The sequence below is a fragment of the Tamandua tetradactyla genome, chromosome 22 (genome assembly GCF_023851605.1).
Source record: "Tamandua tetradactyla isolate mTamTet1 chromosome 22, mTamTet1.pri, whole genome shotgun sequence".
NCBI lineage: Eukaryota > Metazoa > Chordata > Mammalia > Pilosa > Myrmecophagidae > Tamandua > Tamandua tetradactyla.
In genome coordinates, this window is record NC_135348.1 from 40,187,531 (window position 1) to 40,199,933 (window position 12,403).

At 35.1% G+C, this 12,403-nt stretch overlaps 1 protein-coding gene across 5 annotated transcripts in view; it reads right to left on the reverse strand.

Annotated features, from left to right (window-relative positions):
- Nucleotides 1–1,043: 1,043 nt before the first annotated feature.
- The window catches only part of LARP1B (La ribonucleoprotein 1B), a 147,946-nt gene continuing 136,586 nt past the window's right edge, over nucleotides 1,044–12,403 (reverse strand). For 4 of the 5 annotated variants that reach the window (XM_077140061.1, XM_077140062.1, XM_077140060.1 and 1 more), the window contains 5 exons: nucleotides 11,961–12,121; nucleotides 11,385–11,529; nucleotides 6,668–6,777; nucleotides 5,534–5,661; nucleotides 1,044–2,316 (listed from right to left, as the gene is read on the reverse strand). In XM_077140061.1, coding sequence (XP_076996176.1) covers nucleotides 2,071–2,316; nucleotides 5,534–5,661; nucleotides 6,668–6,777; nucleotides 11,385–11,529; nucleotides 11,961–12,121 — 790 coding nt within the window. In that variant the 3' untranslated portion in view covers nucleotides 1,044–2,070. Of the gene's footprint in view, nucleotides 2,317–5,533; nucleotides 5,662–6,667; nucleotides 6,778–11,384; nucleotides 11,530–11,960; nucleotides 12,122–12,403 lie in introns of those variants that run through there. The other variant, XR_013167537.1, reaches the window with a different exon arrangement.

Sequence of the window (12,403 nt, forward strand, 5' to 3'; positions counted from 1 at the left end):
TATGAATAACCTTTTTTTTTTTAAAAAGTCATGATGTAGAAATATTAATGCCATTAGAAAAATTCACCTCTATTAAGTGAAAACAGCAAGTTACAACCCTATATGTATAGCATGATACCAATTTTGTTCTTTTTCTTTTTTAAAAAGGTACTTTATTTTCTTCTTCAAGCTTTTCTAAATTTCTCAGTGTACAAGTATTACTTTTATAATCATACTAATGATAGTTACTGATTAATACATATCAAAACTCTTGATTACTTACTTTCATATAAAATATACAATTTTCCAATCAAATTTACACTTATGTAGGTGAGTAGAAATAATCTTATAGATTATTAAATACAGATTTCAGATGTATGTGTTCAACACAGAAAAGCACCTTGAGAAAAAATTTTTAAACCATTTCAAAAGACCACTTAAAGCCTTGATAAGCTTGGTTTAGAAATTTCTCACTGAAAAGCCAAAACTACATAGCTGCTTAGGAAAACATTTAAAGTCTTTTTTTTTTTTTTTCGCATGGGCAGGCACCAGGAATCGAACCTGGGTCTCTGGCATGGCAGGTGAGAACTCTGCCCAACATTTAAAGTTTTACTCCAGTTCACTAGTTGTGTGGTATTTCCTTTCCAACATCTCTTTCTAAATAATACTTATTTTCTGAATATTCAAAAATTAAACTATTAAAATTATCCTCCCAAATATTACAAATTATGAAACTGCAGATTATTTGTGCATGAGAAATATACTGATGAAAGTCTTTTATTTAGGATGAATAGCCCATTTATCCAAGGATGATTGTATGTATTTCAATGTTATCATTTATAAGAAAAAGACATGCACTTTACTCAAAAAGAAAATAAATTAGTGTATTGAAAGTAGCTGTTACTGACAATATAAGAAAATATATGTGAATTATACGCTAAATAAAAATGGTTATAAGTTTTAACTGAAACTATATACAAAATATAACAATCTTTTAATAGGAGAATTTGGATATTACAGCTTTTCAACTACATTCTAAACAAAAAATTAAATCATTCAGATGATTCAGAATAAGTGCTTTATTTTTTAAAAGTCCCAAAAGTACTGAAACTACCATTTACATCAGTTGCAAAAGCAATAAAAATTAGAAATCAATTTGTTATATAACTCTTCAAACACTTTATGAGCATAAAACAAAATTTAAAGAAACAAAATGGAAAAACCAAATACTCCTTTTAAATTGAGGATAATCTGACTGCTTGTGATGCAGATGTATAAACAGCAGATGAATTCAAAACAGTGCAAGATATAATTAATTTAGAATGATATTCCAACCGATCTGAATGTAGTTTTCAATTACTTGTGCAAGTTTATAAAGAATCACAAAAGTAAATCTCTCCTAACATGCAACCAGCTGATGCTGATTCAGAAAACTCCACATCAGTACAACAATAACTATGGAAATCATGAGGTATATCTGGGAGCAAAAGTGGGGGCGGGGGCAGAACCCAGCATCCAAAGGGCATATACTTCAGTATAACTGCAATCTTGTTATACACTTTTTTACTTTTGCGTTAAAAAAAAACTTCCCTTTAAACTATACATATCTAGAAGAAAAGTAAATTATTATTTAATTTTTTTCTGAATTTAAAAATATATACGTAATCTTTCTTTGTTTTTAATAAGTTCAAATATGAGTTTATAGTGGGGTAATTGGATTCTTTAAGAAAGCTCTACAGAAGAGATTAATACAACATACTATATCTTCTTTAAGAAGTATGAGCTGAAATGTCAGGCATTCCTTGTGCTGTTTTTGTTTATATTCAGGAATGCTGTTCTTGTAAACAATGGCTGTGGGTAAGAAATACTGAGACCAAAATACATAACTAGAAGGTATCTACAAAAGGTCCCCCAAATTACCCTTGTTCGCGCAATCAGGGAAAACACTTTTAGAATCTATCTTGCTAGAAAAAACGCTACCCACTTCTCTTCCTTTTTCTTTTTCTGATTCTCACAACTAAGCATCAGATTTTTCCCAAATAAATACTGATGTAAATGCTGATTTCAAGAACAAACAACTTTCCTAAGAGTCTATTTCTCAGGCATTTCCCCATTTGTTGAGACCGAGGCAGCACTGTTCTGTTGTGAACTGTCCCTGAACTCCTGGGAAGTGTTCCTTCTGGGAGGGTTTATTGGAACCTGAAGCTTATTGGCAGATGGAGGCTTAGCAGCATTTGGTGGCTTTGTAGAGGAATGAGACGGAAGTCTATGACGACCACTCTCCTCACCAGAAGCAGATGAATGTCTTTTTCTTCCAAATTCTTCACTAATAGGGGGCTGTAAATCATGAAAGACAACACAGAAGATGATTTTACTGTTTTTCCTCCCTTCAATATCTAAGGCCAGATTTTCCAACAAAGAGGGAAATTATGTTGGTGCTTCAGTAGATTATACCAGTATAGCAAAAACTTTAGAGCAATTTAAGGTATTAAACAAATTTTCTCCCAAATTAAACCAGCATACTACATTTGCTCATTATTTTACTCAGTGCAGGCTTACTAAGGTTCTTTCTTCTGTTCTTTTTGGGGCACAAACATAAGGCTGGATTCCTTGCCTCCAAGAAAATGTTTCAGAGAGGCAATTTTCCTTTTTATTTAACTTCTGTCAACAGCAAAGTATTTAGAACTCTAGTCCCTTCCTCAATTTTAAACTCATATCTTAGTCTTCCTTGAGTGGTAATATTTAACTAACACATAAATTAAAGTGGTAAGGGGAAAAATATGTCAAGTCAATAACTTTCAGCAACCTTTAAAGTTCATCTAGGATTGCTAGGATGAGAAGACTGAAGAATATAATTGACAGTACTACATTTAAATATCTTCAAACTTAAGTACCCATGAAGCTCCCATGTCCCCTCAGACTGCAAGAGGGGTGAGGACAGGTAATGAAGAGGCATCCAAAGAAGTCAGTCTTTAAGGCCTTTCCAGTTACAGAGTTTTGGGAGCCTTGAACTATATACTGCTGGACTAATTTTTTTTAATGGTGCATCTCAGACTTGTTTATTACATAACTATATAGCTAAGTAAACATGGAGACCAAAATAAAACATTTGAAAGTCATTTCTATTACATTCTTTTCCAAAGGCAACACAAACTAATTTGCTTTCCCATTTTTATTTCAACTGTCCTTCATTATTAACCCGAAATGACTTTTATGGGATGGTAAAAAATTGTGTGGCATCTGCCTTGTGGCATTTAGCAATGAAGGGCTCTTTTCAGTCACATTGAGATGGAAACCTTGACCTTGTAGTAGCCCCTTATTTGGGTTTTCATTAATATATATCTCCCAACAAAACACAATGATGAACCCAACCACATCTCATCATATCCACCTCTGAATTATCATCTAGACACATCTAAATTCATTCTGGTATTACTGTCTACCGTGAGGTGACCCTTTGCTTTTTTTCCTTTTCCCTCTTTAGGCAAAGTACAGAATGGAAATGGTCCTCAGGCTGTTTTTCAAATGCATTATAACTGTATATACACTCACGTGCACACATCCACACACACACACACATAATATCCAGGGATGCGGACTGACAGTTTGAATGTCCAGGATGGGGTTTCCTCCCTGTGTTTTATCTTAGCATGCAGACATCTGTCACCAGGGAAACAGCCCTGGCTTTCATCCTTGAGGATGCCATGAGGGAATGTCTTAGCTAAGGGTACATAGCAGTGACGTAGTAGTCTCTTGAAAGTGTTTCTCAAAGTGTGGCCCAAAGACCACCTTCACAAGAATCAATTTGGTGCCTATTAAAACAGCAGGTTCTGAACCAGAAACCAGACTTAATAATCAGAATTACTGAAGATGGGATCTGGGAATCAGAATTTATAACAAGCACTAAAGGTTAATCTCTGATGCATACAAAAGTATGAAAACCAGTGCCCTTCAATCTGCCATTAGGGGGTGAGTCTGGAAGACTGACTTGGAAGAGCAAGTGTGCAGGACTAGCTAGGGGCTTCTATTTGCTCATGTGCTGACATAGCAGCACATGAATACACTCTCCTGTTTAATAAAATGAGAAATATAAATCAAAATTCCATTTTGATCTCCATGCTCATTCCTAATCCCTCAGAGGTTACACCTGTCCTTCCAGATCTTTGCTCGTGCAATTTACATACGTATATTTGAACCTATAGGAAAGATGTTGTGTTAATGGACATTTAAATTATTTTCAACTTTTGCTATTACCAATCACATCACAAAAAAACATGTTCTTATATATCTTCTTGCCACACGAGAGGGGAAATTCGGCCAAGGGAAACTTATGAGTCACAAGATATGACCCAAATTACACTGACCAGCACTTCAAGGGACTCTGAATTGTAACAGCTCATTAAATACAGCATAAGTTCTTATAATAGGTTAGTGGGGAAAGGGAAACTGCTATTGTCTAAGCAGCATTTTTCATGGATGTTGGGAAAGACCCACAATCCCCCCAAACATGGTCCTGCCTGAATGTTCTGCTTTCTACTGATGAGCCTCCACACTGGGCCAGAGGCTCCAATGGGCACAAGTGGCCACTGTCTTTAGCACAACCCATTGCCAACCAGGGCATCATGGAGGGTTCTGAGAAGGACGGACATTGCATCATGCAGCAGGACCCATGGAAAGTAGACTGATATTTCCATGCGGAGGAAAGTTACGACAATAACCTCCCTCTCCAACCTTCCATTGTACTTAAAAAGAAGGTCTGAACTCTGACCTTGTTTAGATAGGGCAAGAGCCACTTTTACAGAGCAGGGATATCTTTTTGATAGAACTAACTAGGTGACTCCAGGAAAATAGCTCTTAATTCCAGAGACACAGGTACTTCTATTAAATTCCACCCCTAAGCAACTAAATCCATTTACACAAAATGACAAAGCAAATAATTACAACACCAAGCAGAGATGGCTCTGACACTCCTTCAACCTTTCTCTTTTTGCCTTTTTTATATCTCCTTTCTTTTTTTTATGTATCTCTTTTCCTTTTCTCGTTTGTTCATCTGACTCATTTTTTTTAATGCTTTCCTTTTCCTCTTGAAATTAGCTTGTATAAAGCCTACTCCCCTGCCTGCATATATGGACATAAGATTCTTGCTTTAATTTTATTAAGCAGGGGACCCTAATTCCATATCAGCACATTATAAAAACTTCTTATGGCTAAAAGTATGTTAAAAAGCGAAACATTTTCAAACTGCTGGTGAGAAATTAGTAATATATCCACAAAAAAGTTACTAAATGTATAAAATGTTTAATTATGGAGCATATCAAATTTAAAATGAACTGACAATTTGCAATGCAGTTTTGTAAAATGTTAATATTTGGGGAATCTGGGGGAACAAAGTAATAGTACAAATAAATTGTACTATTTTTACATTGATTTGTTAAGTTTGATATTTCAAAATAAAAATGTTAAAAATAAAAATGTTAAACTTAAAGTAAAGAAAGACACTCATGAGAGACCAAAATATAAGAATACAGAGGAGAGAAAAGGACATAAAACTTACATCAACGCGGAAGTCTTCTAACCTCTTAAAACTACAGAGGTATTCCTGAAGTTTTGGGTCAACAGATTGCATCTTAGATTGAGAATATTTTAGATAAGCCCAAAACTTTTCTAGTCCATAGAGCTGACCTAATAACAAAGAAGAATAAAAATTCTAAATCATACAGAATTGTTTAAAAAATGATTCATCAAAGGTTAAAATCTATTGCTTAGATGGAAATACTAGTGGTCAATGAGAGGGAGGGGTAAGGAGTATGGTATGTGTGAGTTTATTCTTTTTATTTCTTTTTTTGGAGTGATGCAAATGTTCTAAAAAATGTCATGGTGATGAATATATTACTATGTGATGATATTGTGAGCCATTGATTGTACATCATACATGGAATGTTTGTATGTTAAGAATGTTCATGTTTGATGCTGTTTTTGGTTTGATAATATAAAATAAATTAAATTTAAAAATTATTCATAATGAACATGATCCAATCAACAACGTGGAAATAATTTATCTTCCAATATACACTCTATCTAGATTTTGAGTCTAGGAGATGTAATGAGTTAACAATAATGGTAGCTAACATTTATTGAGTATTTACTATTTAACAGGCATTGCTCTAGTGCCTTCTAACATACCAAACTAATTTGAACCATATACAACTTTATAGGATAGATGCTCTTGTGTAGATGATAGATGAAGAAACTGAGGCTAACAGGGTTAGGTAACTTGTCCAAGGTCACTCAGTAAGTAATGGAAGTGGGATTCGGACCTAGGGATCTAGCTTAGAGCCTGCAGTCCTTATAACTGTGCTATCCTGCATTTCCAAGATATCTGCTGAGGTTACGTAGCATTTTCACATAATGGAACATCAGTGAGTAGCCGTGTTCCTCAAGGGGATAATGAAAAGCAGGCCTCCACAAAGGAACCACTGGGGAGCAGGTCTTTCCCGGCACCAAGGAAGAAGGCCTTTCTACTCTACGGCATCCAACTCTTTCATCAAGAAACATAACCATGGTCTCAGGGTTTTAAATGGTCTGCCTCAAGAAAAAAGTTATGAACTCTTCCCTGCTCACTGACAGACTCAGATTTACAATTATCAAATAGAATAAGCTGTGCTGTTTTTGTTTTGTTTTGTTTTACCAGATTCGTAGTCTTTTTTGGTTTCTTCTTGGAAATCCTTAAAAATTTCTTGTCTGAATTTTTTTTCCAGTCCATAACTATAAAACCTGAACAGACATTCTAACCCATACCTGTGGAAATAAAAGGTGTATAATAAAATTTTTGCAATGACAATGCAAACATTTCATATTTACCAACACTGATACATGCAAATATGGCACAAATAATCCCAAACAAAAAATAAATTTAAATGTATTTAATTTGTAGTATTCAAAATTTTAGCTGAGGTGGTAATTAGGAATCCATAACTGGCTTTTTTATTTTTGCTTACTCAGCCATAGCACCTCACAGAGGTATACTGTGGGCCTTCAGAACGAGAGGCAGCCCTTGGACACCTAGAGTATGAGTTCTTTGGAAAGACAAAGTGTCCTTCCCTGGTATTTCTGAAGAACTAGTCAAAAGACAAATTGGGTATGTTTTAGATTTTTCCCAAATTAAAGTTATAATGGTATATTTGAACATGGTATTAAATACTCTTGAACATAATCTTTATTCTAGAAAGATAAAGACCATACGTTTGTGCCCTAGACCCTAAGTGTGGCTAACCTATTCAACAACAATGGGACAAACCTAGCTAAACAGCTCCTAAGAACCTCCCCCCAACTTTAGTTATGAAGTATATTAATAGCAGATATTTTGCTAATTTATCACTAGATAAATCAAAAAACAAATTTGCTTGTTTCCTATATAGTTTCAACTTTCAACTAAGGATGAGCAGAAACCATGAGAGTGGACAAGGCCATTGAGACAGCAACAATTAACTTATCCCTCATTAAAATCCTTAAGCTTTTCTGGGTACCTCAGTGGCATAGAGGTTACAAACTTCTTCATTACTGGCAACATAATGTTGCCTGTTTGTTATTCATAGTAAAGAGTGTATGTGTGTCTTTTGTAAGCAGTTTATTTACCAGATGGAGAGTGATATCTGTCTAAAAAAATTAAAAGGTTTCTTACTAAGCTGCCAAGAAAAAAGTAGCACTACCAACTACACGTCTTTATTCTACCCTGAGCCCTGCATTTTGGCAGCTATGAGTGATGCTTTTATTTGAGTTTATATGACTGAAAATTGAGGGGACTAAAAACTGAAGGAACACCAGCTCAGGATAACAAACTTGCCTGGACAGTCCTTCTATGGGATCACATTATATTGGTATCAGTGGTTTTTACCTTTGGCCACGTACTAGAGTTACCTGGAGAGCTTTTAAAAACACTGTTGCCCAAGTGCTGCTCCAGACCAATGAAATAAGAATCTTTGGGGATGGTGGTTGAAGCCTAGGTCTCTTTTATTCTTTCTTTCTTTCTTTTTTTTTTTTTTTTATTCTGGGAAAGTAGAGTTGAGAACATTTGTTTTTATCAAGTGAATGATACTTTAGAGGAATGCCAGAATTCTTAGATTATTGGTAAAGTCCAATAGACCACTAGAATATTTGAATTTGTAATGTTATTTCTTAGCAGATCATTCCAAACACCAAGAGTATAACATTAATAACCCAATCTAAATATTCAGCGAAACTGCTTGAGTGAAGATGAGGGGTAAATGACTAGCCCCCTCAGTTATCATTTACTCATTCCTATTTCACTGTGAGGTAGCTTATACAGGAGAGGAAAACAAAGGGTTAGGAACTAGAAAGAAATAACTTGAATTCTATATCCCTGAAAATGGGGATAATAAAATCCTACTTTTCAAGAATAGATGAGTTAATATTTCTAAGGCACTCAGAACAGAGCTGGCACATTAAAGCTATTCAATAAACGCTAGTTCTCTTTCTTTCTTTCCTGAAATCATCTTGCTGCTTCTTTGTCAGTAGATATATTTAGTACAGATCTTCTTCCTAATAACAGTAGCCTTTTATTGAGCACTTACTAGGTAATGTGCTAAGTTCTTCAGATGTCTTGTTTTGTTTCATCTTCACAATAACACCAAGAGGGTATTATTATTTTCTCCCACTTTACAGTTAAAAAGCCTAAAGCTTGGTGGAATTACAACTTGCCAATGTCACTGTAACTTGTAGGGTTAGGAATTAAACCTGACTTCAGTATTCAGGTGCTTAACCACTATGCTATACTTTCCAAGGAGTAGAACGAGTTCAGTCTAGGGATGGCTATTGCAGGAACAGACCCCGAAGTATAAAATGGTGTTCAAGTTACAAGAAACATAAACAGAGTACTATAAGCAGAACACTAACCTAGATTTTGGATGGGGTTGGGATCATCAGGTTATTTGAAAGTCCTCAGAAACCAAGAGAAATTGTTTTCATAAATAGCAAAATATGGTGAAATTAATTAGAACTATGGCTTTCAAACTTTTCTAATCAGGTCCCAGAGCAAGAAAAATATTTTACCTTGAGACAAAGTAAACATGTACATCTATGTATTTATGCATATAAAATATATATGATTTACAAAACATTCTTAAATTTCTATGTGTGTATGAATTCTGAAACAAAATTTAACCTATATTCAGTGCACTCTGATATTTTCTGTTGTGTTTTTTTAAGCAAGTCAGAATCACTAATAGATTTTACAACCCACTAATGGGCAGCAAACCTAAGCTTAATTGAGAACAAGATCAGGAATGGCAAATTTTTCCTTTTGTACCAATTCTGACAAACTGGAGGTAGTTATAAATGCCATGATGAGAGAGATTGTAATCTGTACTCAAGAACAATACTGAACAGTTCTAGGACTGATCAGAGGTGTATCAGTTATGGGCAAAGGAGGGGGAAGTAGAGGTATACCTGTTCGTAGCTGCCATCCTTAATCTAGATAAAGATTTAGATGAAAATTAAATGGACTTTATTTTTACTACAAATATAAATTTTGTGCATTTTTTAATCCAAAATATTCTGAGCATCATATTCCTCTTGAAAATCACAATATCTAAATTAACAATATATTCTTATTTGGGATTAATAAGAGGAATCCATAAGAAGGGTGTGCCAGCTTGAAAGGATTATATTCCCTAGAAAAGCCATGTTTTAATCCTGATCTTGCAGAGGCAATCGTTTCTTTCAATCCCTATTCAGTACTGTAGGTTGGAAACTTGAATAAATTATCTCCTCGGAGATGTACCACACACAACTATGGGTATTAACATTTTATTAGAGGGAGACGTGATTCCACCCATTCCATCTGGGTCTTCATTAGTTTACTGGAATCTTTTAAAAGAGGAAACATTTTGGAAAGAGCCACAAGAACCACGAGAGCTCACATAACCAGAGACCTTTGGAGATGAAGAAGGAAAATGCCCCTAGGGGAGCTTCATGAAACAAGAAGCCTGGAGAGAAGTTAGCAGATGTTGCCATGTTTGCCATGTGCCTTTCAAGTTGAGAGAGAAACCCTGAAATTCATTGGCTTTCTTGAACCACAGTATCTTTCCCTAGATGCCTGAGCTTGGGCATTTCTATAGCCTTGCTTTAATTTGGACATTCTCATGGCTTTAGGACTGCAAACTTGCAACTTATAAACTCCCCTTTTTAAAAGCCATTCCATTTCTGGTATATCACATTCCAGCAGCTTGCAAACTAGAACAAAGGGTAAAGGTAGGCAAATACTGTTGGAAAGAAAATTATCTTTTCTCCTTCTTGACCTCTTCTCTGCCTTACCCAGAAATAAACAGCCTGTATGGATCTACTTTGTGTTCCTCCACACCTTCTTAATCTGGCTTCACTCAGCCTTATAGGTACTCTCAAAGCTTCCCCTGAACATTTCTGAAAGAAGTTAAGGTCTAAGCTGGGACAAAAAGAGCACAAGTTGACAAAGCAGAGGTAAGAATGTGTACAGAACCCCAGAGGGTAGAGGGCATGGTTCATTCAAAGAACATTTAGCTCAGTATTAACTGTTGCCTATAAGTACTGGAACTAGTGGAAAAAAAACGAGACTGGACAGATGAGTCAGGGACAAATGTGAGAAGTTTTCTTTTTTTCTGGGGTCAATGAATCTTAATCAGTTTGTCTCTAAGCATGTAACAATTTGGGGATATATGTGCACATGTAAGGAAGGTTTATAACAGTGGAAGAGGGAAGAGAAAAATCTTCTAATTTCATTCAGCTCTTGTGCCAGCAAGATGGCTTGCAGTGATGCCCACCCCCTGATATCCACACCCTTCTGCAACTACCAGGCTTCTTTTGTATGACTGATGTGATAATCATGTGAAATTCTAGATTAGTTATAAAAGTCACTGAGGCTTCCTTCTTGGATGCTCTCTCTCTTTCTCAGATCACTGCCTCTGGGTAAAGCCAAAGTAGAGCTGCCCTAAGGGGAGGCCCATGCTGTGGGGACATGAAGCTTCTGTCCACCAGTCATATGTGTGAGCTTAGAAGAGGTTCTCCAGCCTCGTCAAGTCTTGGGGCGTGGTAGCACTAACACTGTGTGGACCAATTTTGCAAGAGACACACCAAGCCACAACCACTTAGCTAAGCCATCCCCAGAAACTTAGAACAAATGAATAAATTAGTTAGAACTAATAAATGAACTAATTTATTAGTTATAGCTAATAAATGTTCGTTGTTTTAAAAGCTCTATGTTTTGGAATAATTTACTCTGTAGCAATGTAAAACTAATACTGCTTTCCCTCTAATTATTTTGTACTAGTTTCAGTTCATAGGCTACTTCAGTGCTAATTTTTTTATTCTTTTAAAACTTTCTCCAATTGTAGAAGTACTAGAAAATATTTGACCTGTAATTTTCTTTTGCATCTTCCCAAGCAAGATGTCTAAATTCCTCATACATTTTTTTATTGAAGTGATCTCTGAGGAAAAAGGACCAGAAACGAAAGAGGGTATTCATTTCTTGGGACTGGCCAATTCCTAAGCGTTTTCTCTCTGGAAAAAGTTAACATGATAAAACAGTTTTTATTAAACATATTTATTAAATTCAACACAGTAGATACTTTATATAACATTAATTACATTGAAAAATATATTTAGATTTTTTCCACACAGAAGACAAACAATTCTCCATTTTCTGACTCATTGCTCAATATTTATGGCAAGATAAGCTCATTTTAGGGTAAAAAAATTAAATTGCAAATGTTTATCAATAGCAACGTAAATAATATAATAAATTTTACTTCCTAGTATGTCTAAGCTTACAAAATACATGAATAAAACATTGATACAGACACATTTGCTTAAGGTAATTATTTATAACAAAATAAAAGGATATCTTAACCTGATATTAAATAATGACACAATTTGAAATCATAATTATATTTCAATTTTAAATATCACTAGATAAAGGTCAAGCATCTTACCACTTAGGCATCTTCGACGATACTTGTGGTACACTTGTTGAGTAAAGCCGTTCTCCTTCAGAAGTTCATGAGAAGGATGCTGGAACTTTGGGAATGAATGAGGAGTGCATCCATAACTGCCCACCAGAGGTGCATCTTCTGAAGGCGAGGCATCTGAACTGCTGTTGAGGAAAGGGGAAAAAGCCTTCAAACTGAAACCAAGTGCTTAAAAGAGCCAAGTGTTTAAACAAATTTGTGTTATTATTATTTTTTTTTCATTTCTGGGAGTCTGAACAGTGGGAAAAGACATTAGTGCCTAAGACATTACTAAATTAATGATATAAAGACACATGAAATTCTATTTATGTTCAAAACACAGGTAAATTCTAAAGTTGACAAAGAACAGTCATGTAATTCTCAAACTAAAACAGTAGATAGAGGCAAGCAATTGAATTCTTTCAGAT